At 48.2% G+C, this 26,114-nt stretch overlaps 5 protein-coding genes across 5 annotated transcripts; 1 reads left to right on the forward strand and 4 right to left on the reverse strand.

Moving 5' to 3' along the window:
- Nucleotides 1–23: 23 nt before the first annotated feature.
- On the reverse strand, nucleotides 24–2,648 carry LOC142993377 (E3 ubiquitin-protein ligase TRIM35-like). The gene is made up of 6 exons (XM_076144058.1): nucleotides 2,118–2,648; nucleotides 1,588–1,683; nucleotides 1,199–1,429; nucleotides 1,083–1,105; nucleotides 878–996; nucleotides 24–583 (listed from the first exon to the last, which is right to left on the reverse strand). Exons 1-6 carry the CDS (start codon nucleotides 2,646–2,648, stop codon nucleotides 24–26), a joined length of 1,560 nt encoding a protein of 519 aa, XP_076000173.1.
- A 1,294-nt stretch (nucleotides 2,649–3,942) lies between these two features.
- gipc1 (GIPC PDZ domain containing family, member 1) lies at nucleotides 3,943–7,036 on the reverse strand. Its single transcript, XM_076144059.1, has 7 exons — nucleotides 6,841–7,036; nucleotides 5,938–6,465; nucleotides 5,664–5,849; nucleotides 5,395–5,575; nucleotides 5,152–5,264; nucleotides 4,978–5,059; nucleotides 3,943–4,799 (listed from the first exon to the last, which is right to left on the reverse strand). Exons 2-7 carry the CDS (start codon nucleotides 6,235–6,237, stop codon nucleotides 4,648–4,650), a joined length of 1,014 nt encoding a protein of 337 aa, XP_076000174.1. The 5' UTR covers nucleotides 6,238–6,465; nucleotides 6,841–7,036; the 3' UTR covers nucleotides 3,943–4,647.
- A 1,037-nt stretch (nucleotides 7,037–8,073) lies between these two features.
- On the reverse strand, nucleotides 8,074–11,700 carry dnajb1a (DnaJ heat shock protein family (Hsp40) member B1a). Its single transcript, XM_076144224.1, has 3 exons — nucleotides 11,170–11,700; nucleotides 9,939–10,522; nucleotides 8,074–9,854 (listed from the first exon to the last, which is right to left on the reverse strand). The coding sequence occupies exons 1-3, from the start codon at nucleotides 11,378–11,380 to the stop codon at nucleotides 9,624–9,626; spliced, it is 1,026 nt and encodes a 341-aa protein (XP_076000339.1). The 5' UTR covers nucleotides 11,381–11,700; the 3' UTR covers nucleotides 8,074–9,623.
- Nucleotides 11,701–13,712: 2,012 nt separating this feature from the next.
- On the forward strand, nucleotides 13,713–17,930 carry tecra (trans-2,3-enoyl-CoA reductase a). The gene is made up of 11 exons (XM_076144276.1): nucleotides 13,713–13,880; nucleotides 14,201–14,252; nucleotides 14,354–14,398; nucleotides 14,549–14,652; nucleotides 16,254–16,369; nucleotides 16,612–16,717; nucleotides 16,869–16,941; nucleotides 17,041–17,084; nucleotides 17,217–17,274; nucleotides 17,360–17,448; nucleotides 17,757–17,930. Exons 1-11 carry the CDS (start codon nucleotides 13,713–13,715, stop codon nucleotides 17,928–17,930), a joined length of 1,029 nt encoding a protein of 342 aa, XP_076000391.1.
- Nucleotides 17,931–18,695: 765 nt separating this feature from the next.
- samd1a (sterile alpha motif domain containing 1a) lies at nucleotides 18,696–25,865 on the reverse strand. The gene is made up of 7 exons (XM_076144324.1): nucleotides 25,361–25,865; nucleotides 22,382–22,748; nucleotides 21,986–22,125; nucleotides 21,808–21,868; nucleotides 20,695–20,776; nucleotides 20,473–20,587; nucleotides 18,696–20,318 (listed from the first exon to the last, which is right to left on the reverse strand). The coding sequence occupies exons 1-7, from the start codon at nucleotides 25,733–25,735 to the stop codon at nucleotides 20,172–20,174; spliced, it is 1,287 nt and encodes a 428-aa protein (XP_076000439.1). The 5' UTR covers nucleotides 25,736–25,865; the 3' UTR covers nucleotides 18,696–20,171.
- Between the last annotated feature and the right edge of the window lie 249 nt (nucleotides 25,866–26,114).

Below are 26,114 nucleotides of genomic sequence, written 5' to 3' on the forward strand. Positions count from 1 at the left end.
CGGTGTACCCTGATGCTCCCCTATCACCATGACGCACTGTTCCACACAGCCACGTTAGCGGGGCAGATCTTCAGGGGATCGGGGTTGTTCCCATTGATGTTTGCTCCGGGGCAGAAGAAGGGGAACATTCGCTCGGTGAAAAAGTCATGGAAGGTGTAGAGGGGTGTCATGCTGATGGGGTTAGAGAAGCTCACCTCTCCCGCCTCGTAATCCATCTGCACTCTGACCCGGGTGAGCTCCCCTTTGGGCTCCAGCGGGGTGCTGGGCCTCGTCATGGCCGCATACTGGCTGTCGTAATGCGAGATCATCCAGAAGCCGCCCTCCGGACAGCCCGAGATGCGGCCTTTCCTGTCGATTGACTCTTTGACCACACCGAGCATCCAGTCCACCTTGTCGCCCACATCCACCTCCCAGGCGTGTCGCCCGGATGTGAACCCCTCCGAGCCGAGAACAAACACAAAGTGGCCGAATCGCTCGGGGTTGTCAGGGAGCTGCTGCATCTGACCGCTGTTGGCCACAGAGGTCAGATCTTTAGAAATAGACAACCAGCAGTAGCCAGTGTTGGGGTCCAGGGTAATCGGTGCTAAAGAAGGGGGAGAGAGAGAGGGAGGGGGCGACACAAAATTCAAGATTACACTATATATATTGTTTTTAGAGGATAGCCATGCATGAAAAATACAGACATTTCAGGGTTAAATGTCACAGGAAAACCCTTTCTGAGACAACTGTGAGCAAATCTGTATCTAACTTCACTTTTCTTCAGGTCCATTCCATCTATAGGACTCCTGCAGCCTGAAGAGTGAATGGCAAACATCTCAAAAGCAATGTCACTATTAACACCTTTACCCCAACATGGTCCCCTAAAGTGAACGCTTACTGTACTGAACCAGCGTCATCATCTTCTCCCACACATGGAACTTGAGAGAGCTGACATGTTTGGCCACATTTATCAGAGCACCAGACACTTTTTCCGGATCCTTCTGTGTGATTTGAGCTCTGCAAGAGGATAAAGGAGGAAAAGGTCAAGCAACACGTGAGCAGAATGTGGTCTACAGCAGAGTCTGACATGATGAAGCTCCTACCTTTTCTTTGTTTTGCTATAATTCTGAAATGAGAAGAGAAACAAACATCTGTGTGTTACTGGTGTCCGCGTGCTCCGATTGGAATCGGGAGGAGAAACGGGTGAATTCACACTCGCCTGAAGGAATAGGGCGTCGCCGGATGCGAGCTCGTTCTCCACGGCAATGACGGCGTGAGACAGGGTGAGGATGTCTCTGGTGATGCTGTCCGATTTCTTCTTCACCAGCTCCTTCTTCTCCTCGTCCTCCTCCTGCAGGGCTGACAGTCGAGCCGCCTCCTCCTTCTCCAGGAAGAGGCGGAGCTGCCCAAACTCCTCTCTGATCTGCTTCTCTGTGGCCTGGCTCTGGCTCTGGCACACATGGGGTCAAGTTCAAATCATAACATAATGACGAATATCTCCTCTAACATTCTGAGAATTTCCTTCCAAACATGTTGGCTTTGGTGTGTTTACACATGAACCTCACTTCCATACCGGGTCATGCTGGTCTCCTGTGTGTTTATTGATACCTTGATGTGCACAGTTGTGTCATCACACTCCTGCTTGGCTTCATACAGGCGACGCAGGCTCTTCTTCAGTGGTATCAGCTCTTTCTGCAGCTCTGCCTGGGGAGGAGGGAGGAGGAGGAGGGGGGATTCTTCATTCTGTGCATTTCCACCACTGATTGAAATTATTATTCACCATTAATGATTGATTACTTTTATACTTTCAGTGCGGGTGTTGATTCCACATGTCTGTCTGTCTTTCTACATCCATGAGATCTAGTTCTGTTTGAAGAATGAGCCACGCCCACTCAAATTTGGCAGCTAATTATAGCAAAGCAGTGAAAAATATCAAGAGGAAATAGATTTTTTCTTTTAAAAGTTAAAGGCCAAAACGTAAAAGTGGCCACCATCTGGCTGATCATGTCCAGCCTGCCCAACATGTTTGATTGATATCTGTCAACCGTCCTCCTAACAGACACACAGACAGAGTGACTGACCCCAAAACAAACAACCTCCTTGGTGGAGGTCAAAAGGTCATAAAGTGAGCACCTTACCTTCAGGTCCTGAGCTCCCTCCTCCAGCGGACACACCTGGTGGCCCTGGTGCTTCTTAGAGGTCTGACACACACAGCAGAGAGCCTCTGAGTCGTCCACACAGAAGAGCTTGAGAACTTCCCCGTGTGTGTCGCACATCACCTCCATCCTCTGCCCCTGGTCCTCTGAGCCGCCGGCCCCCGAGCCAGCCTGCCGCTCCTGCTCCCTCAGGAAGGTGTCGGCTACATTCTTCAGGGCCAAACTGACGGTGGGCTCCGTCAGCGAGCACTTACTCCTGCAGACGGGACACTCGCGCCTGGTCTTCTTCTTGTTCCAGAACTGCTGCACACAGGCCCGGCAGAAGGTGTGGCTGCACTTCAGCACCACGGGGTCCTTGAAGATCTCGCAGCAGATGGCGCAGGACAGTTCGGCTTCCAGCATGGAGCCCGAGCGCGAGGAAACCGCCCGAGGCCGCAAGGCCGACACCACCTTGGGATTGTGGAGAAAAGATAATTTCCCCGGCTGGGAGGAAGCACGAGGGCGCAGGGCCATGGCTGGTTCCTGTGAGCGGCGAGGGGGCTGTGTTGAAGCCGTGCAGGGAGAAAAGCGTCCTCGGCTGTGCTCGGTGCAGAGAGACTGTTGCTGAGTGACTGAGTGCTGTTTGGGTTTACGGCGATCTGGACCTTGTGTGTGAGGGAGAAGAGTTACGGACCAGCAGGGACTTGCAGAACAGGTTTACTTCATTCCTAGTAAATAGAGGAGATGACACCGCCCCTCACCCGCCTGATGCAGCAACACTACAAATCTGGGCTGCGTCAACTCTAGCAGAGGCACACGTTGATGGTTTCCTCCATGATGGAACCAACATTCTGCATGATGTCAAAGTTATTCAAACATCACAAACACATCTGACAAATCTAATCTAAGTTTTGCTGCACGTTCAGATCACTGTGGTGTTATTGTGCGGATCCATTTGTCACCTTTGTCACTTTAAACACGAGCCCTGGAGGTGACCGACCCCCCCGACTGAGCCTGACAAGAGCGATCAAGTTTACCGCCGTCTATCTGATTACACCACAAGAGATTTAACTGTGTAGTTAAATGTCATACATATTTCAGGAGGACGAAGGAGCAAGAACACACACAAACACACACACACTCTCACCCTCCACGGTCTGTACTGTTGGCGCAGGAAAACAGACAAAACATCACACCTTTGTTTGTCTCCTCCTCTTATGTGCAGGAGGTGTTAAGCTTAGTAGGTCTGAGGGAAAGTTGATTTGACGTCAACATAATGAAAATAGATCTTGAAATTAGAGAAAACCAGGCTTTCTCTCAGTGTGGTGCGTTGTGTGTACACTCAGTGTGATCGAGTGTGCAGTAAAGACCAGAGGGAGATGATGAGGATGTTATTGCAATATATTTCAACATGGACAACAGTGTAAATAAAAAGCCATCAAAATCCTGTTTACTTTAGTGTTACAGTGATTTAGCATCAGTTTATGACTTCCATATCAATTAATCCTAAAGAAAGAAAACAAAAAACAAAAAAAGAAATCGATTTACCATAAAGTAGCTTCACAGGTTTAGATGTATTGTGAGGACAAAGTAATACTAACAAATGTCTTGACCTGTGTGTAGTGATGTTAGTGTGGCAACTTTGCCTGTTTGTTTCCAATAATGTAGGACATAATTCACCGTGACACACTGTGTACGCAGCATAAAGCCTGAGCGGCTCATTCTTCAACACGTGCCACAAATCCTTCAACGCAAACCTCCGGCAGAATGAATAAAATGCAGAAAACAAATTGGAAAAAATCATCTGCTGTGTGACGACGCTTTAAAAACATGAAACAAGATCCTGGTCCCGGTCTGTAACACTAACTCTGCCCGCCTGGTTTCAAAACAGACACATCACATCAAATCACTTCATATAAAAACCTTCAGGAGACGCAAAACTATAAAAACAAACAATCAGGACAATCCACCGATCCGGGGGGGGAAGTCGATCTGCTTCTCGCTCTCGTTTAGCCACGGGATATCAGTTTAATACACGGAACGTAACACTGCTTCCACTGTGGACACATCGCTACATGACAGCATGGAGTGTTTTAATAGCGAGCTACAATTTACCGACAACCCCTTTTTGCAAACACAATACTTACCGATATCCACATAGAACCAGCAGAGGATAAAAATATAACAGCACGTGCTTGTAAAAACTCATGATCCACATCAGTAACACACACAGACACACACTTCAGGGGAGTTGAGGCTGAGGCCTGTGTGTTGTGCGTGACTGTAACTGTGCCGCAGTGCAATCTGCCTTTTTTTTGCAGGTTTGGGGGGGGGGGCTGGAAGACGAATGAAAGCGCTCGGGAAGTCGCCTGGCTCGGCAGCGTCCTCTTCCTCAGAGTCTGACGCGCTACGTTACAAACAGAAAAGTGTGGACACGGGAACAAACGCAAACTCATGAGGGTAGTGTGCTTCCTAGCGGTGCCGAGCGTTGCGGGTGCCACGCGCACAGAGGCCGCTCGCTCGGTTCCCATGGTTACACCCGTCCGACTTTGGCATCGCCGATGGCCCCCCAGACGTCAAACACAAATTCATCGGGGAAGGCGAAGTCTCCCAGGGATTCATCTAAAGCCTCCGCAAACTCGTCAGGGTTCTTTTTGTCCTTTCCCAGCTCCACCATGGTAGCAGCTGGAGGGTGGGGGGACAGAATGAGGAACATAGAGGGAGAGACATGAGGTCAGACAACATTTACTGAGCACAAAACAACAATTACTCAGGAAAAACGTAGATCCAGGGTCGGTCGGTCTGTCTCTCTCTGTCTCTCTCTCTCTCTCTCACACACACACACACACACACACACACTCACCCAGCTCACTGTCTCTGATGCCCATGTAGCTCTCAAGCAGGTCGTCCACTTTCTCAATGGCCTTTTCCTCAAACGCAGACGGCTGCAGCAAAGACACAGCAGAGTTTTGTTTAAGGACAGTTATCGACTCGTCTTATCCGTCTGTCTGTATGTCTGTCTGTCTGACACACTCACCAGTTCCTCCACGGTAGCAGGACCTTTGGAGCGGAGGCGTAGGGTGCCCCTGCCTGTGCCCAGCTGAACCCCTGATGCTGATCTGGACCCTCCTGACCGCTGGCCGATCATGTCTACAAGAGACACAAGAGACTTTTATATTACAGCCAAAGCACATTGACTCTGCTGCAGATGCAAACGAACAACATGAGCAAGATGATGAGTGTGTGTTTCCTGCTCACACACGCGCACACACACACACACCAAAAGCCTTGAGCGGCTCCACCAGCTTGATGGTGAACTCCTTCCCCTTGGGCAGCTCTTTCAGCATCTTGGCCACCTCGTAGTGTCGACAGCCGATCAGGCGATGGCCATTGATGGACTCGATCATGTCGCCCACGTTGATGACCTGGATCTGATGGATGACGCTGCCCTCACGGATCCTCTGGAGACGCAAACACACACGTTATCAATTCTGTGTCATGGCTGTGTTGTTCTGATTCTGGATTTAAAGCGCTTTGAACCGTTCTCACCTTGATGAAAGCGTAACCGGCGCCATTATCTGTGATGGTCAGCCCGAGTGCGTCCTCCCCTTTGAACACCTCGATTTCCTTCCGCTGGCCTTTAATGTGGGCAAAAATAAAGTCCTCCAGCCCGATCTGACCCCCCAACAATTTGTCCATGTCCACCTTATGAGTGTTCAATGTGCAAAACATAACCTGGGGAGCAACAAACACACACAAAACAAATCAATGCTGCTGTCCCTTCTGTTGTCTCCACCGCCCCACACACATCAGCATCGCTCACCTCAGACGGCGGGATCCCAAAGGCCTCACCGATCTTAGCGTAGAGCTCCCGTACGTTACTGAAGCCCTCTATGCGGCCTGTGGGGCTGCCGTGGGCCAGCTGGGTGTGGAAGATGAGGCGAGGTCGCATGTTGCTGGGTGGGGGTGGCAGACCCTCGGGGGTGGCACCCTCTCCCAGCCCGACCACACCTCCATCCAGCCCGTCCATGCCAGCGACATTGAGACCACCACGGATGGGCTCGGCTTCCTCGTTCTCAACTAACGGGGACGCCTTCTTTCTTCTTCCCAGACCCAGAGGCATAGTGGTCCTGCTGGAGCACCACAGGGGGAAGCAGGAGGAGGAGGATGAAGAGGAGGAGGTCCACTGCTCTGAGGAGTTATGGTTTGATCAAGTCTAACATGCACCTTCACACCTGCTGACACCCCATCAGGTGTAGCTGTGCTGGAGGTTTATGGGTTTATGGGTTTATGAGTCTTTATGGGTTTACAGATCCAAGCAGCTCACATAGCGAGAAGTGAACTCCAGTAGCTTACAGAGGGAATACAGACATAACAGAGCTGTCAGCATATTTATTACAAGAATGGCAGTTAAGTTGGAAAAGTAAAACAGCTTAAATACACCAAAGAAGACACATTAAGTAGTTTGGTAACTCAGAAGAACAATAACAAGTACAAGACAGCGCTAATGCTAACTGCTAGCTTAACTGCAGGATACAGCGCTCTGTCATGTCAGCACAACACACACAGAGGCATATGTCAGCGTTTAGCAAGCAGCTACTCGATTTACGCTCATAACTAAAGATAAACCTGTGAATGTTAATCCCGCTTGAAGCGATAGTAGCGGGTTAGTTAGCTTTAAGTAGCTAAAAGAAAAGGGGGGACACGGCAGGCCAGCCCGTCTTACCGGAGCAGGAGTTCAGTTAGTGTCGTTAGCTCTGCCCGCTACTTTAGCCTGCTAATATCGCTGCTGGAACTTTATGAGTCCAACATGACGTCCAGCGAGGAAACAAAGTCAAAAGTAGCGTAGTTGTAGTGAATGTAGCGCTCATTTGTGTGTGCGGGAATGCAGCGTTACATCCACCGCCCCGAGTGGAACTGTGACGCCTTCAGGTTCGCCTCGTAAATACCAAGCACCTCGGCGAAAATGCTTCATAAACCCATAATTGTGCATTTCAGGGTGTTTATGTATTTTGTATATATTTGTGTTGTTTGGTTGATATTTTTGATTCAGTTCAAGGAAAGGCTTTCATAATCTTAGTAAAATATGTCAAAATAAGTCTCGACCCAGGGATCATTATGCATAACTGAACACAGTAGCTTCCAAATGTTGATCCATTAAATCGCTGTAAAATGACGCAAGCAGAATAATAATCATAATCATAATAACAATAAAAACACGTGTTAAACTGAGGAGGATATTAGGGACTTGACTCGACCAAACAGCTTTAACATTATTAAATATTATGATAATTAGTCTATTACTGTCAGCAGTAAGTGTATAACCCAAAAAAGTATTGCATATTAGTGCTCCATATTTTAGAAGCGCAGATTACAAAATATATTCACAAAATATATTTCTTAATTTATTGTTGACAGCTGACGCCCTGTGGTTTGCAGTGATTTGCGCCTCTTATGGTCTGGAATCTGTGAGGGAGCTTTAGCGCCGCCATGTGGCCAAAATAGCGACTGTCCACATATGTAACAGTTACAGTGACCTCATGGCCTCTCTGGGCTCATTCACACGTTTGCTTTAACTTTAGCTGAATCTCCGGTGTGGTTGTGAATGTCGAATACTTTAATGTGGATTATGATTAACATAACTTTCAGTAGGACGTAAGTTTCTGTCTTGTACCCTTGTTGTGTGTAGTTGTATTATCTTCCATGCATTCTTGCACGTTTTATTTGCACTAGAGGTGATTCTTTTGTTTCATTCTCCACTGTGCTGTAACTGTTGCACAGCAATTTCCCTCAGGATATTAAAGTTTTATCTTATCCCATTGTTTACTGATGCAGAGAGAAAATATTAATGTGTTGTTGAAGGTTTCCTGTATGACACTGAGAGGATACATACATGGAGGTCACACCAACATTTTACTGAAAACTAAAATCACTGAAACAATAAAGGATTGGACACTGATGAAGCTTAATTGATTATTTATTTGCAGTCGACTGAATAGTGTGGAAATGCAACTCATCACAGCATATTAAAAACTGTTTTGTCACATCAGTTTAACTGGTTATGTTCAAAACTAAATTTCCTGATCTCCAAATACTGAATAATTTCAAGATAACAAACAATAGGTAAAACAAAATAATGCTTACACTTTTTTCCTTTAAAAGGAAAACATTTGCAAGAAAGCAAATATCTTTTTTTAAACAAAAAAGTAAAACAAGAGATTACACATCTCTACACTCATGTTAAACCACATGTTTGTGTCTTCATAACTCCAGCACAAGCTTGGTGAGGAGTAAATAACCATCAGCAAGGTCTTCTGATGGTACAGGATAAAATCTGGATGTATTACACATGAAACATAAGTCAGGGTAAAATACAAACACTTAATTTTCAAATAAACCAACAGATAAACAAAACTTCCATCCTCACTAGAGTCAAAGGTGCACGGACCGAGTGGTCACTAAAACATGATTCTTACTTTAGAGATGTTCCTTTATGTCACTGTAAGCTGAGAGCTCATATAGGAAATAATTATAAATGTATCAAACACAAGTCAGGGATGCAACTCCGTCTCATAGCTTCAGAAGAAATGTGGCGATCTGCCACATCAGTCTGAACCTCTCCAGCTTACACTACGCCTCCCTATCATTACATTTAACAAACTTTAACAAATGAGTAGGAATTAAATCTATCATACACAGAAGTGCATTCTCCTTTCAAAGTAAAGGTTACCACAAGTAAATATACAATATTTTTCAAGTTTGTCAGTCACACACACAGCGGGTTACACACATGCTCCCAACAAAGACACCCACACACACACACACACACACATTATAGAATAACATACAGAAATAGGAATTTGGCACATGAATCTTTCATCATTTTTACATAAGTAAGCAGTTTATCTAATCACTCCTGTGATATTTATGTACGTGAGAGAGTGGAAGTAAACGTAATCCTCCTGTTTTCACAGTATTTGAGCCTAACGTCTAACTGCATAGTAACAATGTAAGTAAAACACAAGTAGGTGTAGCTACATTCCAGCATGTGTCACTGCACCTGAGGTATAGTTAATAAGCGGTCACTGTGCCATCTGGAAGCACTTAGAAAAACAAGAGAGAAACAAACCTCACTTCCTGAATTAAATGTCGCAGAGTAAACTTCAGTGAGCTTTGCTTTAGTGAAAAACCCTTTGCTATGTGGGGTGAAGTCCTTCTCGCAGCAAAACAAATCACCCAACACCTGCTGCGTGGCTGCAGCACCCAAACACACCTGTATACGTTTCCTGACCTGAAACTGACACCGCAACAGGCTGCTAACTTAATACTGTGACAAAACCCAAGCAGAATGCACGCAAAAAAAGGGAATAGTGTCAGTGTCCTAAGTCACTCTGTTCACCAGACTCCATACTACGTAAAAACAGAGGTTCGTCTTGAGAGAGTGCAACTAAACTCAGCTGGGACCAACACAAGTCTGTCCAGAGGCTCAAACTCAGACTTTCAGCTGAATCACGGCGGGAGGATCTGCCGCAGGGCGTCGCGGGTAGTTTGGCCCAACTTCTCGGGAAACTTTACTGTGAAGTCCAAAACCATATCGCCCCTGTTCTCGGGACATTTGGAGAGCGGCAGCCCCTCTCCAGCAATGCGCTTCTTCATTCCGGGTTTGACGACGTCCCTGGAGGAAACGGTGATGGTCCGGCCGTCCAGAGTCGGGGCGCTGACTGTGCATCCACACAATGCCTGGGAGAGACAAAGGAAGAGGAAGAATTACTCAGGGAAAAGAGTGAACAAAGCCTGGGTGATGCTCATGGAGGTATCACTTACATCTCTGAGGGATATCTTTGCGGGGTAAATTATATCCGAGCCCTCCCTTCGGAACACTGGGTGGGGTTTGTCTTTAACCACAAACACCACATCTGCAGGAATGTTGGTGGCAGTTTCATCTCCTTCCCGTGGAAAAGTAATCTTTGTCCCCTCCTTCCAGCCACGTTTAATGTCAACTGTCAAAATCTTGTCCTCGTTGCGCACAGTGCGGCCGTCCGGGTTCAGACGCTTGCGGGAGATCTTCATCTTCTTGGTGCAGCCTGAGTAGACCTCCTCCAAGCTCACCTTCAGCTCGTGCATCACAGGCGGGTCCTTCTTCTTCTCGTGTGGCCTTCGGGGGCCTCCGGGATGGGATTTAAAGGACCTTTGAAACCCGCCCATGCCGCCCATTCCTCTCATACCAAATGCTGCAAAGGGGTCGTCGATGTCCATGTCGTCATCCCCATTTTGTGAGAAGAAATGATCGAAGGGGCTGCGGCCGCCAAAGAACTCTGCAAACATTGCGTGAGGGTCTCCATGGAAGGTGTAGTTGTAGTTATGACCACAGTGTCCTCCACCTCCACCACCAGTTGAGCCCTTAAGTCCTGATGAAAATTAAGACACAAGTGAACATTAAAGTTCTGGGATCACATGCTTCTGCCTCTGAAAGGAGCAACCAAAGATCGTTGCAAAACATGACGTAATTTACCAGGACGTTTGAACAGTTTATTTAGCAACAAAAAAGATCTAAACAAGCAGTTTGTGTGTTCAGTCACATCTGTGTTCTCATTATCTAGTATTTTCTTAATAGTTAGCCCGGTGGCTTTTACAAGGTGTCTGATAGAAAAACGCATTTCTTAACTTAAAACAAAAAAATGCAAAAAATAAATAAATAGTCAGTTCCTGCTGAATTGTTAATCGAGTAGTTGTAGCTGTGCGTGTCAGAATGTTTGACAGGTCGCGCCCGTGTTATCATCCACTCACAGTGTGGTAACAGCGCGGCTCATGTTGTTTCCAGCACATTCTACAGCCCTGCACCTATTGTAAGCGACACACTTGCAGCCGCTGCATTAAGACGCTGGAATGACGAATAATCGATTAAATTCGTCAAATCTAAAGCCTTTACTGAACATTTAAGTATAAACGCACAGTGTACACGTGGAAGTAGTGAAGTGAAGTGCAGCCCCCCACTGCAGGTCACACACACACACAAACACACACAAACACAGGTGGAAGGTCATGACCAACCTACCTTCTTCTCCAAATCGATCATAAATGTCTTTCTTCTTGGCGTCGCTCAGGACGTCGTAGGCCTCGGCGATTTCTTTAAATTTGTCCTCGGCACCGGCAGACTTGTTCTTGTCCGGGTGGTAGCGCAGGGCCTGCTTCCGGTACGCCTTCTTGATCTCCTCCTCGGTGGCCCCCTTAGCGATCCCCAGCACCTTATAGTAATCTTTACCCATGGCGACGTTCTCTTCTCTCGCTTCTCATGGACGTCTCTGCGCCGTACATCCAGGTTAACGCGTCCCGCTGCGGCTGTCACATCGGCCCGCTGGCTCGCAACGTCAACCCCCCGCAGTCACACACACTGGCACCGCTGCTCCACACTTCCCGGGGGGAGTGAACGTGTCCTAAACACAGCGAGACAGCGCCAAACACCGCATAACTCCGGCTAAGTGCGCGTCGCTATATGCGTAAAGAGGCTCGCTGGGAAACTTCTGGAAGCGTCTGCGTGACCCGGCTGGCTGGCTCGCGCTGCTGCTGCTGATGTGTGGCGTGTCGTATGCACATCTCGCGAGAGGTTCCGCTCCCACCGTCATCTCTGGATAGAATTCCCGCAGGCGATGACGTAGTGGTTGCAGGAGTAGGTTGTGCATAACAGCGTGAGGAAGACGATGGTATGCGGCGAGATTCGTCACGTCCGCGCTCACTTTAGTTCACGGGGATTAGAAGTTGACGGAGCGTTTTCTCGTGTAAATGAAATATAAAGACCGACTGACATCTTTGATTAGATTGGGGGAAGCTCTTATGGGGGTCCAAAGTAAATGAAAGTTTGATACAAAACAATTGTATTAAAATCTCTTTATTGAAGAAACGTAAATTCAAACAAGTAAAACCAAAATTGGATTTTTACGAAGAGAAATAAGTGAACTGTGAAACGTTTTCAGAATTCATATCATATATTGCTGTATTTATAATGGACACCAGGGAGCGCACTGGGCCTGTTTTCGATGCGTCAACCCTCATAACAAGATGCACATGTAGTGTATTTGTTGCTTTTTTAATCAAACCACACCGCTAACCCACTGTATATCTTTTGTTTAAAGAATCCAAACAACATGTAGACGCCACTTTGGCCTCTAGACTCTGATGATGAGCATTGTCAATATGTTTGTGACCCACATCTTATCCAATATATGGTAAATTGGGAAAACAAATTATCAATAAATAGCCAGTTGTGACCCCAGCAACTCTATTACGGACCGCCTATCTATCCAGTCTCAACATGTGCTCTTCTTTGACTTGTTAACCTATGTCACCTTTCTACTTCTTGTCTATGTTAATGTCTCATCAGATGTCAGCTATTGTTGTCTGTTGTTTCTCTCTCTATTGTTTCTTTTGATTGTCCACAGGGAATTCCATTTAAATAAAAAGTTTCTTCAGAAAATCTCCTCTAGATAACTTCATATTCCTATATCCTTCATTCCGTCCGCTTCTGAAACAACTGATTAATGATTGAATTAACAGAAAATTAGTCATTGACAGTTTGAAACAAGTTGGCAAATGTTCAGGAATATGATCAAGGAGGAGACTGGAATGACCTGGAGTTGCATATTCAGATCAATTTACAGAAAAGTTTCAGTTTTTGCTGGAGGAATTCTCTCCCATCCAAGACTCGGAATTATCGGAATGCAAACAATGACACCACAGCTTGCTGGCTGCTGGGCTGTCGCTACTGGTTATAAATAGAGCAGAAAATATAGATATATATGCAGTTGGCTCAGCGTGATGATGACCTGACTGTTTGCAATGAAAAGCATTCTTGATCATCATTTTCATCAGTTTCCTCTCACCATAAATCTAATTCAAGCTGTAACTGGGTCATGATTTCTGTTCAGAGACACACAAGTGCTGAAACGCATTTGTCTTAGTTTTGGGGGTCAGAAGGGGACCAGAATACCCGCAACACAGGTGGTGTGGGGGAAGGCAACATGTTGACATGTGGCTGAATGTCCTCCTGTGATCGCGCTTTAGTGTGTAACCAAGTGAGCAGCAGTACACGCTGGAGATGCGTCTTATAGGTCTACTGAGAGCACACTGGCATCTGTCAACGGGTAGGCTTGTACGTCGCTTCCCAAGGTTACCAAGCTGGTCCAGAGCAAATCAGGCAACTTATATTTAGCCTTGCAAATGGCGTGCTGTGGATTATGTCTTAGGGCTCTCCAGTTTCGTCTTCAGTGCGTTTTGCAGCATGAAGGGGGGCTCTTGACCATGAGGCGGCAGCTATTCAGGTGAGGAGCAGGTTGACCTCTCATTCTCTACTCCAGACCGGTTTGAAGACAAGATTGCTCAGCTTTCATGCACACTCAGTCTTGCCAAAAGTGTTTATGGTCTCATTTGTATGCTACTCTTCTCCTGAAAGCTATTCAGAACCCAAAAGACTGGGAGGAAGACGCAGCAGATTGGACTAACAGTTCTGCTGAGGGTGATTGTTTGAGGTGCACCCCACACCAGTGGAGCATTTCTGGACATAGTTATATCTTAGGCTACTGAGGTCGGGGATCAAACAGTGTCATGGACGTCCTCGCCTTAGAGGCTAAGAATGTAAATGGTGCAGACTCTGAGAAAAAGTCTGGGCAGAGGCCGAAGCCGAAGCCAGCCAAGAAAGCTAAAAGGATAGTTTACTTTGAGGTGGAGATCTTGGACTCAAAGACAAAGGAGAAACTCCTTCTGTTGGACAAGGTGAGTGTCTGCGTGCTGGAGGACGGTTTCTGATTGCTTGCACCCTTCATGCTGACAGTAATGATTTTAGAGGAGACATGATGTTTAGCACACTTACTACACGATGCATTGCATTCACAGATATTAGGTTCTCAGAGCTCTGTCATATCCTTTGGATTACCTCGAGTTGGTTTGCAGTTAGGAGGTGAAAAGACACCTGCTGAGTTCTGTCTGTGTATTTGAGCTTCAGTGATAAATGTCAACATGTCTCCATGCTAATGCTCTCTGCACTCTGTACTACTGCCCAGCGTGAAGGTTCTGTCTGTACATTCTGATCGTAGGTAGAACCAACTGCCACTATTTTGGATATTAAGGCATTGTTTCACAAATCAAGTGAGTACGTTTACGAAATAGAGACAAAATTGTGATATTCTTGGATTTCTTTGTCATGTCATGCTGCATCTCCACCCTCCCCTCCTCTTCTCTTTTGGCAGATCCAAACTGGTATCCAGCCAGACAATCTTTGCGTTTGGATCCAAGTACGCCTGCTTGTGTATTCTATGAACACTATATTCTGCATCCTTGCTATTCATTTGAATGATGGTGGTTGTGTTGTGATATAAATGGGAGATGAAGTGTGTGTGGTGTCTGGTTGTGTCTTGGATGACGGTTGTGGTTTGTTTCCTCAGAGGGCAAGTGTCTCCGAGATGAGGATGTTCTCCAGACGCTCCCGGTGGGCACCACAGCCAGCTTCTACTTCAGCGACCTCGGGGCTCAGGTCACATGGGGAAACGTAAGTGTAAATGCGCACCCTTGCATTCATGTGACACACATACACACACACGCATAGTAGAGTATCATATCTGTAGTTGTAGGTTTTAGCCAAGAAATGTTGCATTACTGTGGCAGTTTTAGATTGATTTCCTATAATCCACAGTGTCTTTCCATTGGTGTCAGCTTGACATGAAAGCTCACTGGTAGAGCTGTGCAAAGTTGTTTGAGAGGCAGGTGATCCATCACGGCAAACATTTCATCGCCTTTATATGTGTGCCAAGGTTGTGTTATTGTTGTACAGTCATGCCGTTCTGCACAGGGGATATTTTGACAACACTCCCAGTGCAAAATTTGAGACCCCACATTGTCAATCACGTCGTTGTGTCTGCGTCTGTGTTTGCTTGTTTGTCTTGCGGGTTTTGATTTGACCTCATGCTGCATGCAGCTGATATATGCAGAGTGCAAGCTTTCCCTTTGGCAAATCACCAGCAGTAATGTCAAACTACAACCAAACCAAAGCCGCGGGTATGGATCCACACATACTCCCTCACCCACAGTAACCCAGTAAGTTGTTTTGAATATAAATATCAGCTCACAGTGACAGATAGAGGTGCTCTACTGCCGCCATTTATCTCTCATCTCCTGCTAGCCTGTCCTCTGTATGAGGACATATAATCTCATGGCCCCATTTTCCCCAAAGGTGTTTATCCCCCTGACCTCTCACTCGCCTTACACTGGCAGCGGCTCGTTACTCGCTCAGCCGCCGCGTTCAATGTCCTTACCCACCACCGCAAACCAACCCCCTTCCAAAACCCCGCTCTGCCAGCCTTCAGCATGATACCAGTGTGGGTGCTGGAGCGTAAAACAGCGGCGTGGCACAGAGATCAGCAGTAGCCGCGGGGGTCAGGGCTCTGCTCCAGGTGCTGATTCAGAGATCTGCTTCACGTCAGCTGCGCCGCCGCGCTTGTTCTTGTAATTCACAGAAAGCTGGTATTACACGCTGTCTCATTTGCTCTTGGCGCATGGTGAATATCATCATTGTTACACTGAATGGTTGTCAGGGATCTGGAGACATGCACGGACCGTCTGAGGCTTGGACTTGACATGACATGAGTGTAATACAGAGCCGGTGGAGTGGGAGTTCATTTGCTCCCTCTGGCAGCAGGTTTAGACTGGCTCAGGACAAGTCCAGCACTGAAAGAAGTTCTCAAAGTATTTGCTCAAGGGAAAGTTTCCATACTGCAAAGAAAAGTCCTGCATTCACCTAAGTACTGTATCTGTAAACAGATAGAAGCATTAAAATGGACTGTGTTGTAAAAAGTAAGAGCCTGTCAGGGTTTTATTAGTGTCATCACATTACTTTTGTTTTTTTTACACTACTTCGGATTGAAACAATACAGTTTTCATAGTACATTTTTAAGCTCTTTTCCTTTGTAAAGTGTGAAAAACCTGTTGTGTAACCAACCTGAAACAAGGTTAAGACGCCTCACAGATTTATATTATGTTCGGTTCAATCTTATTCTGCAATGTAACTGGTGCCTAGCAGGTTGTGTATGTGTAAAGTATTCTTCTGCTGTATCAAAGCCTCTCCTCTTTCCTCTATTTTGTGTTTGCTTCCAGGTGTTCCTGACAGAGTGTGTGGGTCCGCTGCTTATCTACTTAATGTTCTACTTCCGCCTCCCATTCATCTACGCTCCCAAATATGACTTCACCAGCAGCAAACACTGGGTGGTACAGTGAGTGTCGTGTTTTCAGGGATCTGCACTGATGTTGCTGTGGTTCATTACACAATCCCAGGCTTTGACCTTTTAATATAGCAAACTGTGCCGAGGCATGTTGACACTGAGTCACGGCCAAGTGCAGACGACTGTGACGTGTGATGTATTAATCAAAGATAAACATGTAAGTGTGTGTGTGTGTGTTTGTGTGTTTGTGTGTTTGTGTGTGTGTGTGTGTGTGTGTGTGTGTCCTGCTGCAGCCTGGCTTGCATGTGTCACTCCTTCCACTACATCAAGAGGATTCTGGAGACGCTGTTTGTCCATCGTATCTCCCACGGGACCATGCCTCTCCGAAACATATTTAAGGTGTGTGAGCCTGGTACCCTTTGAATGGGAGATTTGTACCTATTTTGTACCGTGACGGACCGACCTGTTGTTATTCTCAGAATCTGGACCGAGTCTGTGTGGAACTCTATCTGTTCAGTCTGACTCCATGTAGCCTCACCTTCTATTCCAGAACTGTGGCTATTACTGGTGCTCTGCCGCTTGGATGGCTTACTACATTAACCACCCTCTCTACACCACTCCCTGTAAGTGCTGACCCTCCCTGTAAATCTCACCTCCACTCATCCGTCTACATTGACTCTTGGTGTCACCTTAATCCATCTCTCTGTGACACACGTCAACAGATTATGGGCAGCAGCAGGTGAATCCAGCACTTTACGTCTTCCTGGTGAGTCTGACTCAGGGGGTTTGTCGGTCTGAGTGGAGGAAAGCAGATTCCATAGAGCTTAAATGGGAAGATTGGTTCCGTAAATTCATTTTCTAAGCAGACAGTCAAATTTGGATGATTGTGTCCCCACAGTTCTGTCAAGTCGGGAATTTCTCCATCCATGTTACACTGCGGAATCTCAAAGCCCAAGGTGAGCTTTTTTTTATTTTACAGCGTTGCACTTTAATATGAATTCAGGAAGATACAGTCTAATTGCTGTGTATCCATGATCACAGGTTCAAAGGTCAGGAAGATTCCATATCCAACTAAAAATCCATTCACGTGGATTTTTTTCCTGGTTTCCTGTCCAAACTACACATATGAGGTAAGCAATACATGCTCACTCACATGCTCACTCACAGATCAATACGAGTACACAAATAAGTCAAACTTGTAATAAAAGTGTGCAGAAAAACAAATATGTCATGGTGGGGAGGGGGGACTTTCTCTCTAAGATTATGTTTCACTGGATTGTCAGTTTTGCTTTGCTGTCAAACTCAGTCTCCTGCACTTTGCCTATTGCTGCCATCTACTGGTTACAGCTGGCACCGTCTCACTTACTTGTCCTTTCTTCTAATGGGCCTCATAAATCTCAATCACGTGTGTGGGTGTGTGGAACATGTGTGTTCACAGGTGGGGTCCTGGGTCGGCTTCACAGTGATGACCCAGTGTGTGCCTGTGGCCTTCTTCACCATCGTGGGCTTCATCCAGATGGCTGTATGGGCCAAAGGCAAACACCGCAGCTACTTGAAGGAATTCAGAAATTACCCGACGCTGCGTTCATCCATACTGCCCTTCGTCCTGTAGACAGCCCCCCCCCACCCCTCTGCCCTGCCCACCCCTCATCCTCACCGTTGTAGTCCTTTAAGGCAGCTTGGCAATCAGGATGCATGTGCTGGAGTTATAGTACATGAGGATCTTGGTCATGTTCGACTGTTACTGCTGAAGGAGGCCTTCAGAGTTGAACGCAGCAAAGTCTTAATTTAATGTCGTACTTGATCGCGCAGAGCAACAGGACGGAGAGTTGGAGAGTTGTCGTCCAGTTTAAGATTTCACATTATTCCCCATCGTGTCTGGCAGCCCAATCAGTGAACATAAACAACTTTTTGACGAAGATGAAACCAGAGAAGCGGCTCTCTAATCTGCAGATCAAATTAGCGTGCAGCCTGGAGCTGCCAGCAGACTCTGTGGTCTCATGCAGTAATCGCAGCTTTCCCATCCAAGTGTACTTTATGATCTCAAAGCACTGTTACTTCCTTCCGGGTTAGACATTGTACGCTCATATGTTTTCCGCCTTGGCTGAGGCAAAACCTTTCTTTTTTTTGCATTAGGCATCATGGCTAAAAACCCGTCTGACATATTTTCAATCTGTTAAATGCTTTTTCATCTTCACCGAGTAAAGTGTCCCTCTGTTCTCACCTTGAATCTGTGTCCAAGAGGAATTTCATCTGTGGTAGTTCATGTATGTTTGCAGTATTGACTCGAGTCTGCAGGGGGCGATCACGAGCCCTCTGCTGGATTTGAGACACTGACCCACTGAAGCTGACTAATAAACAAACACATGCGTGAATAGAGAGACAAGAGCTTTAATTTCAACTCTGGAATCAGTCACATAAAATATGATACACTGGCAATGTGGAGTACATCGTATGGAATGTTACATTTCAGATGGATGGCGCATAAACCAACACAAAACACACAAACTCAACAGATTATTAATTGGTAACAACATAAAATATTGCATTTGATCTCTGCTCTTAAAATAGGAACCGAGCAGCTGCATGAGCTCTAAGAGTAACACACTGATTATCACAAGAACATTTCCAAAGTTATTACTTTGTGTTGCTTAACGAATGAGAGTGAATTTCAACAGGCTCATTTCTATTTTTATTTTTTTTTAACTCGTCTCATCGATCAAATTCACCAATGTTAAATCGAACCGTATTTCCGACTAAGACGGACAAACAAACCCACGTTTCCTTCCCAGCGGGTGGAAGTAGAAGTTCGATCGCAGCGTTACAAAGACACTAAAGAGGATTCGAGCCAATATCAGCAGCTGTGATGAGAAAGTCAGCAATCAAACACGATTGACTCTTGAACGTGAACACACGGATACATTTGGGGGTGGGATCGATTCCTCTATGCGCGGGCGGGTTCGGTGATTTTGATTATCTATCTATTACTCTTGCTCTGATCGTGTGACGTTGCTGATGTTGATTCCGTGTTACAACGGCGGCGGCGGAAGTGGGTCGACTTTCTGCTGACGCGACAGACGCCTCGTTAACACCGAGACGCCATTAGATCGAGACCTTGGATGGGGGTCGAACATTGTGCTGCTCGTTCCTCTTTCTGTTAACTTCATAGAAGAGCTGTGAGTGACGTAATCATCTGTCAGGGCACCATTCAAAACACGTGCATGCTGCCTATCTGCTACTATAAAACCAGAGGAATGTCGGTGTGTGTTATAAAATATTTATCCCATCCGATTAAGGATTTAATCGAAAAAAATGTTTTAAACTCACCCAACACTTGAATCGACTTGCTGTGTAACTCTGAACAAACAAACAGAAGGTGCAGTACCGCAGAGGGCCACAGGAGGCGATGTTTCGTATTTTCAGAGACGCAAGGAGTCGCCTCACCTGTGACGGCGCCGTCAGTCTCTGCGGCTCCGGTCAGTTGGTCTACTTGGTGCAAAGCCGAGTCCTCTTTCTCCCGAGTCTTCCGGCTGCTCCGCTTTAAAACAAACTCATAAACCATAGAAGAAGAAGAAGAAGAAGAAGAAGTCTGTTGCCTTGACAATGCCAGCATGTGGCCGACCATGGGTGAGATGAGAAGCATTTGTCTTAGAGCACAATGAGAGGTAGGATGATGTCAGTCTGCAGGTTCATCTCACAGTGAAACTGTTTTGCCCCCCGCGTGCCTTTTTCATGTGTGCAAAGGTGTGACGTCAGGACGCAGAGGTCGCTGCATGCACGTCCGGTCAATGCAGCGCCGTCCTTCTGTCTGTCTGTCTCTCTGTCTGTCCTGTGAGTCCTAAGCCCCACCCCCTCAGAGGTCCTCGTACTCCAGGAAGTGGGTCCTCTGCAGCACCTTGATGTGACGCTCGTAGATCTTGAGGGCGGGGCCCAGCCGGATGGACATGCCGGTTAACACGTCGCTGCGCTGCATGAGGAGGAGGGACTTCCCGTCGATTTCCTGTTTGGGGGGGACGAGTAAACGATGGCGCCACGTTAGTAAACAAGGAGACCGCAGACTCGCTCTACACACAAGGCCCCCCTGAGAGCAGAACAGTAGGTCAGAGGTGCACATGTAGCGCTCCCTGTGGCAAGTTTGAGGCGGTGCAACTGACCTGTGTTCTGAAGGCCACCGCCTGCTCTGGGAAGCCTGCAGCAGAGAAGTAGCTGGCCACGTCCGCCACGGACCACTGCAACAGGTTCTGGCTCATCTTCTCCCTTTTCACGGAGCTGGAAGAGGAACAGAGGGAATGAGCGAGTGTTGCGGATGGAAAACGTGTTACTGTAGCGTGCGGAGAGGAGGAGGAGGAGCAGGTCATAGACAACAGGAGACTCACACTTCATTGCTCTTATCACCGTTCACCAAAATGTCCTCGGCTGCGGTGAAAGGGGACATGTCCATCTTCTTCAATGGAGAACCTGTGACCAACACGGACATGAACACATCATTAAATCTTTGTCTTTATTCGGACTTTAAGAAAGGAAACAACTCAGTTATCTGCCTCATCATTGAATATTCCTGCAGCCCCACTAAGACTCCATCCATCCACTTTGAGACATTTTCAATATGAAACTTTAAACCATCGAAATTCAATAATCAATGTTGAACAAACAGCGGCAGATTGTTTTCCTGAGGTCTTACTGTCGTGGCTCAATGTGTGTGTTTGTGTATTACTTTACCAGTTAAAAGTTAGTTAGAAGGATCATGTTTGGGTTCCAAACTGATGTAAACAAACCTTATGAGCGAGCTTAACGAGGGCTGGCTCATTTGCATTATAGACTTTAAGTTAAAGTAATATAAACGGGCACCCGACAGCTCTAAACGCAGCATTACAATGAGTGAAAACCAAACAAAAACCCAACTGGGTTGATTACCGATCACGACATTCACACATCAATCAGAACCATGTAAACTTTCTGACTTAAAGGTTTTCTACACACCAACACGTGTAAACCCTTCAGAAAGCCTCTGCAGACGACATCATCACCTCTGTGAGGCTCTGCTGCTGCACGCCAGTAGCGCTTTACACTCCTGTGGTTGCATGTTTACTTTGTGGCCATTGAGTGGAGAAACAAATTCAAGGTCCGCCGAGTTGCCAATCATGACGCTTCGGACATCGACGTTTAACAAGACATGATGCCGTCTGTCTGAAGACGTTACAGGACGGAATATTTTCAACCCGAGGCAATCGGAGTGAGCACAACCAGTTTGAAGGTAGAGAGGCATTCCAAACATCCCAGCAGGGCCCTGAAGGCAGTGACGCACGGCTTGAGGGCAACAACAGCCAGGAGACGCATGGAAACCATCTGTCTCTATCTGATACTAGCACGCACCCACGTCCACTTGTGATCAATCTGTCCGTTCATTTCAATTAAGCCAGACAACAACAAGGTCAGCATCACGGTATTGACACAGCAGCTTTTCAAACTAAATGTGAACTGTTACTCACTGTGGTCGGCTTGTAGAGGCAGAGACTGCGGTCCTCCGTCACAAACGCTCCTGATCTCCTCCTGTCGGCCCGACGAGACAAGAAGACAGAGAAAAGCGCCATGAGGATGCGGGAAGCAGAGGGGAAGACAGAAGCCGGCGACAGACAGGTTGGTCACGGGAGGATGCAGGCCACTTACCAGGCGCGCTCCAAAGTCCGGCACCAGCTGGTCCGGTGAGAGGCCGCTGTCCTCTGCTTTCAATCCGCTCTCTTTCTTCACGTTGTTCTTCAAAGCACTCGGGCTGGCGGTCACAGACGGGACCGCCGGCTTCACGGCTCCTGGTAAAAGAATGGAAGCCAAATGATGTAATCCGCAAACAAACAAACCAGAGGATGACATTGATTAGACATTCAAACTTATTTCCTGCAACTCTGTAGAAGACAGTAAGCTGAGCGTGTCCACTTCCATGCAATTAATCATCTAAATGGCACGAAGCTTCCATCCCCATTTCATCAGGACAAAGCTCAAATGCTGAAACAACACCGTGTGCTCCACTGGACTATATGAAGGGTGTGTGTATTAGAGTGTGTGTACCTTTGTCTCTCTGCATTCCTGGGTTCTGGTGCGCGGCTGAGCCGACGGCGGCATCATAAGCCCAGTCATTGTGCGCGGCGGCCCTGGGGCTGGAGGGGGGCAAGGAGCTGGGTCTTTCCCCGGTCCTCTGACTGGAGACGCTGTCCAGACCGGGGCCGTGGCCCGGGACGAGGCCGAGGCGGGACCCCGAGGGAGAGCAGGGGGCCGAGACAGCTCGTACGGGGCCTCGCTGCACGGCGGTGGTGGCGGCGGTGACGACAGCCAGTGTGTGCGTGCCAAGAGATGACTCTTCCTGCCCGTCCCGGCTCTCCTCGGCCCCCTCCTCATCTGCGTTACTGTCTGTGTCCATGGTCATGGAGGTGTCAGCCTGGAAGAGGACCGACATGAGTTTCCCACCAAATAACAACAAACACTGGTAACCTATGATAGCGAGTCAGCCATCACAGAAAGCTGGTTCATTATAAGAAAAAAAAGCAAACAAGGATCATTCCATGTCTCATGTGTCAGTCTGCAGCTTTATTTGTGGGCGTATGAAACTTGGATGTTGTTGAAAACCGTTGGGCCTTAAAGGAGGAATGCCTGCTGGGTTATAGGGGGTTGTTGTCATGTATGAGGACTAATTACAGGCTGAGCGCGTCACGTGGAAACACGCTCGTACAGATGTCGCAATTTGACCGCTGTGCTGGTAAATGATTTGCCCCTGAACGCCTCTTCGACGCCTCCGTCCCGGCCGGGCGGTGCGGCGTTCACATACGGCGGGAGAGAGCGAGACACACGAGCGTTTGAGTAACACGGGAACAACAAACGATGTGTTGGAATTAATTGCAACACAAACGCTCGTTTTCGTTTCGCTGGAGGGTGTGTGTGTCTGTGAGAGGGGGGGGGGAGTCTTGTCGATGGCTGATGTGCGACTGCGTGTCCGAGGAACCAGCAGCCAGCCGAGTGAGACGAGAGAGAGCGAGAGCGCAACTCCGCCCGCCCCGCCGAGCACAGAGCCGCTCGGTGGCCGTAAGCCATCGGACCGCACGCGCGCGCGCGCGCGCACGCACGCACGCACGCACGCGCGCACACACACACACACACACACACACACAACTTTCACAGCGAGACGCGGCGCCGCCGAATCCTAAAACTGCAGCCGGACCGAGTGAACGAGTTCGATCCGCGTTCGCACACCGACAGCTCGGCTCGTCCGCAGGCCTTAGTGATTGATCATCTTCTCAACACACACACACATTCAGGGGGAGCGGAGTGGCGTTGTTTGTTTTCTCCTCAAATTCCCTCTAAAGTGCGCATGGAGTTTGTGGAGCCGCGGTGAGCAACTCGCCATTGTGTCTCCGGTCTGTAACGGAACGGAGCGGAGCGCTTCCCGGGGCCGAGCCGCGGAAGCAGCACACACACACAGTCACAAACCCCGCTGCTTATCTACGGGCCGATCGCTCTGATCGGATCCCGGCGAGTCTCGGCCGCCTCCGCCACTCGGCCCACTTTGACTTGGCACCGGGTCAACGGTTTCAAAGCGACACGAGAACAGAGTGATGCACATGCGCCCGTTACCGGACACGTCCTCGCCTTTAATCCCCCCGTCAAACCTGGACGACGACGCGAAAACCCAGTCGAGCGCGTTCATTTTAGTATCGACACGCACACACACGCGTCTGGTAGAACAAAGTGAACGTGATCGCCGCCTAACCCAAGTCGGACAGGCGCATCAGCAGCTATGGCGCTTCGACGAACAGTTTGCGGCGGCTGCTTACTTCACTTGTCCGGCTCCTGAATCTTTCATTAGTTCACAATGAAGGGAGCCATATCATCACACACACGCACACACACAACAAATGGCTGCAAATAAGCTGGTGCCATTGTTTTACAGGCCGGGAAAGGCCAGAAAACAACAGCCACCATCGAGCGTTAGACATGACCGGGCAGCGTGTCCGAGAACGGATGCAGGGCTCCGACTTTATGCATTGCGTCGGTCGCCGCGTCCATCACACGAAACAATAGATGCGATTTACGCCCGTGGAAATGTGACACGTGTGTAAAATGTACTTTGGCGGTGATAAGCGGAGATGGTAGCGGTGATACGGGAGGAAAAATACTGATTGGCGGATGTTAAAGTGGAGAGGGGGGGTGGGGGGGGGGTGATATGTCGTCAGGTATATGTGGACATGTCAGCGGCGGCGGCAGGTAGATTCTGTGTCTTTGCTACGGCTGCGGTTGTTCTTCACTTAAAAAGAGCCGGACCAAGGATGTCCCAGCTTCCCCCATCGGGCTCGCACATCCGCGGTGTTTCACATACTTTTTCCCCCCTTCATCCACTCCCACATCTACAAATTAACCGAGAATAAAATTACATTTCCGGGTTGTGACTTTTCGAAATAAAACCACGAGCGATGAGGGTGGATGGGTGACTCATGCGGAGGGGCGTCGGTTAGTGTATTTTGAAAAGCACAACAGTGTCGCTTCCGGTTTCGCTATCGCCGTCCCGTGCTAGCTTCACATACCCCCACCCCCCTACCCCCTCCGCTCAACGCCGAGTTTTGGGCTTGAAAAGCGCTTTCTGCCGATAATGGAGGCTCACGTTGTTGCAGACGGACGGGACGACGGAACTTTTCCCGTGTCCCGCCGGGCGGTCGGCGCCCTCCGTTTCAGTTGTTTCCCCCCCGCTAGCATGTGAAATATCAAACGCCGCGACTGCACGCAGTGTCGGACGCGGCTGTTTTTCTCCCTCCGCCTCGGCAGCGCTCCGGCGAGGTCTCACCGCCGCTCCCCGTCTCGTCTGCGGCAGTTTGGAGTGCACTTGCAAATCACTCCCCTCACCACTCCCCGCGTCCACACCGAGATACATTCACACAGAAAGCACACACACGCCATGTAGCTTCTCTTTCCCACCTGTTAGTTTGATATACCGAGCTGACTGTGACAATGAGGCGGGCAGCCGAGAGCTCGAGCTCCCCGCCAGCATCAGTAACCACGTACCTCCAGGTCTTCCGCCTCCTCGTCTTGGTCAGCGGGACCAAGAGCGCTGTCCCCCCCGTTGCTCAAGTCCGAATGCGTGGCTTCTTCCACTGCGCTCCTTCTCGTCGCCGCCGCCGCTAACGTCACATCGTCTTTTTTCCTGCTTCTCCTCTGGACCTTAGCGGCGTTTCGGTACGAAATGGAGCCCTTGTAGTTAACTTTCAACACGGTTTGCTCCTGGATCAGTTTCTCCAGTTCTGCGCAGGTTCGGTCGGGCTCGGACCCGTGTCGTCTCCGGACCATCCGACAAATCCTCTCCAAGTCCGGTCTGGCTTTTCTCGACCGGAGCGAGTCGATGGTATCCAGAATCCACTCTCGGTACTTGGGTTCAGACATGTTCCGCTCGGTCGGTTCGGCTGCTTTTCTCTTATACCTTGGTGCGTCAACCTTGTACGTTACACGGTGTTTTTCGTGAGCCGCGGTCCGAGCCCGAGAAGCGGAAACCTCGCTGTACGTCTGCCTGCGTTTGCTTGTGCGCTTAAGGTGGACCGGCCAAGTTAGGAGGAAAAGTTTCACCACAAGAGGGATTTAAGGTGGAATTTCGCTGCTGCCCCGAAACGAGCTCACGCATCTCCCATGTGCGTGAAGGTGGTCGGGCCTCTGAACCGAATTCAATGTAAACATAGTTAAGCAGCTATTGAACATTAAGTACGAGTCGGAGCCTAAGTCAAACAACGTAAATCAGATCAATAGCGCCACCAACACGTAGATGGAA

Source organism: Genypterus blacodes, unplaced genomic scaffold, assembly GCF_046128005.1.
Source record: "Genypterus blacodes isolate CSIRO-AG114 ecotype Tasmania unplaced genomic scaffold, CSIRO-AGI_Gbla_v1 ptg000028l_1, whole genome shotgun sequence".
Classification (NCBI taxonomy): Eukaryota; Metazoa; Chordata; class Actinopteri; order Ophidiiformes; family Ophidiidae; genus Genypterus; species Genypterus blacodes.

Excerpts from the sequence above, each read along its gene's own strand:
- LOC142993377 (XM_076144058.1), bottom strand. The coding sequence starts at position 2,648 with ATGGCCCTGCGCCCTCGTGCTTCCTCCCAGCCGGGGAAATTATCTTTT. Across the intron at positions 1,430-1,587 it reads ACACAACTGTGCACATCAAG|AGCCAGAGCCAGGCCACAGA; the intron begins GTATCAATAAAC and ends CATGTGTGCCAG. Across the intron at positions 997-1,082 it reads TATAGCAAAACAAAGAAAAG|AGCTCAAATCACACAGAAGG; the intron begins GTAGGAGCTTCA and ends ATCCTCTTGCAG.
- gipc1 (XM_076144059.1), bottom strand. The coding sequence starts at position 6,237 with ATGCCTCTGGGTCTGGGAAGAAGAAAGAAGGCGTCCCCGTTAGTTGAG. Across the intron at positions 5,576-5,663 it reads CCGGTTACGCTTTCATCAAG|AGGATCCGTGAGGGCAGCGT; the intron begins GTGAGAACGGTT and ends TTGCGTCTCCAG. Across the intron at positions 5,265-5,394 it reads GGAGCCGCTCAAGGCTTTTG|ACATGATCGGCCAGCGGTCA; the intron begins GTGTGTGTGTGT and ends TGTCTCTTGTAG.
- dnajb1a (XM_076144224.1), bottom strand. The coding sequence starts at position 11,380 with ATGGGTAAAGATTACTATAAGGTGCTGGGGATCGCTAAGGGGGCCACC. Across the intron at positions 10,523-11,169 it reads TGATCGATTTGGAGAAGAAG|GACTTAAGGGCTCAACTGGT; the intron begins GTAGGTTGGTCA and ends AATTTTCATCAG. Across the intron at positions 9,855-9,938 it reads CAAAGATATCCCTCAGAGAT|GCATTGTGTGGATGCACAGT; the intron begins GTAAGTGATACC and ends TGTCTCTCCCAG.
- tecra (XM_076144276.1), top strand. The coding sequence starts at position 13,713 with ATGGACGTCCTCGCCTTAGAGGCTAAGAATGTAAATGGTGCAGACTCT. Across the intron at positions 13,881-14,200 it reads AACTCCTTCTGTTGGACAAG|GTAGAACCAACTGCCACTAT; the intron begins GTGAGTGTCTGC and ends TTCTGATCGTAG. Across the intron at positions 16,718-16,868 it reads CTCTCCGAAACATATTTAAG|AACTGTGGCTATTACTGGTG; the intron begins GTGTGTGAGCCT and ends CTTCTATTCCAG.
- samd1a (XM_076144324.1), bottom strand. The coding sequence starts at position 25,735 with ATGTCTGAACCCAAGTACCGAGAGTGGATTCTGGATACCATCGACTCG. Across the intron at positions 22,126-22,381 it reads AGGAATGCAGAGAGACAAAG|GAGCCGTGAAGCCGGCGGTC; the intron begins GTACACACACTC and ends TTCTTTTACCAG. Across the intron at positions 21,869-21,985 it reads CGGACTTTGGAGCGCGCCTG|GAGGAGATCAGGAGCGTTTG; the intron begins GTAAGTGGCCTG and ends TCGGGCCGACAG.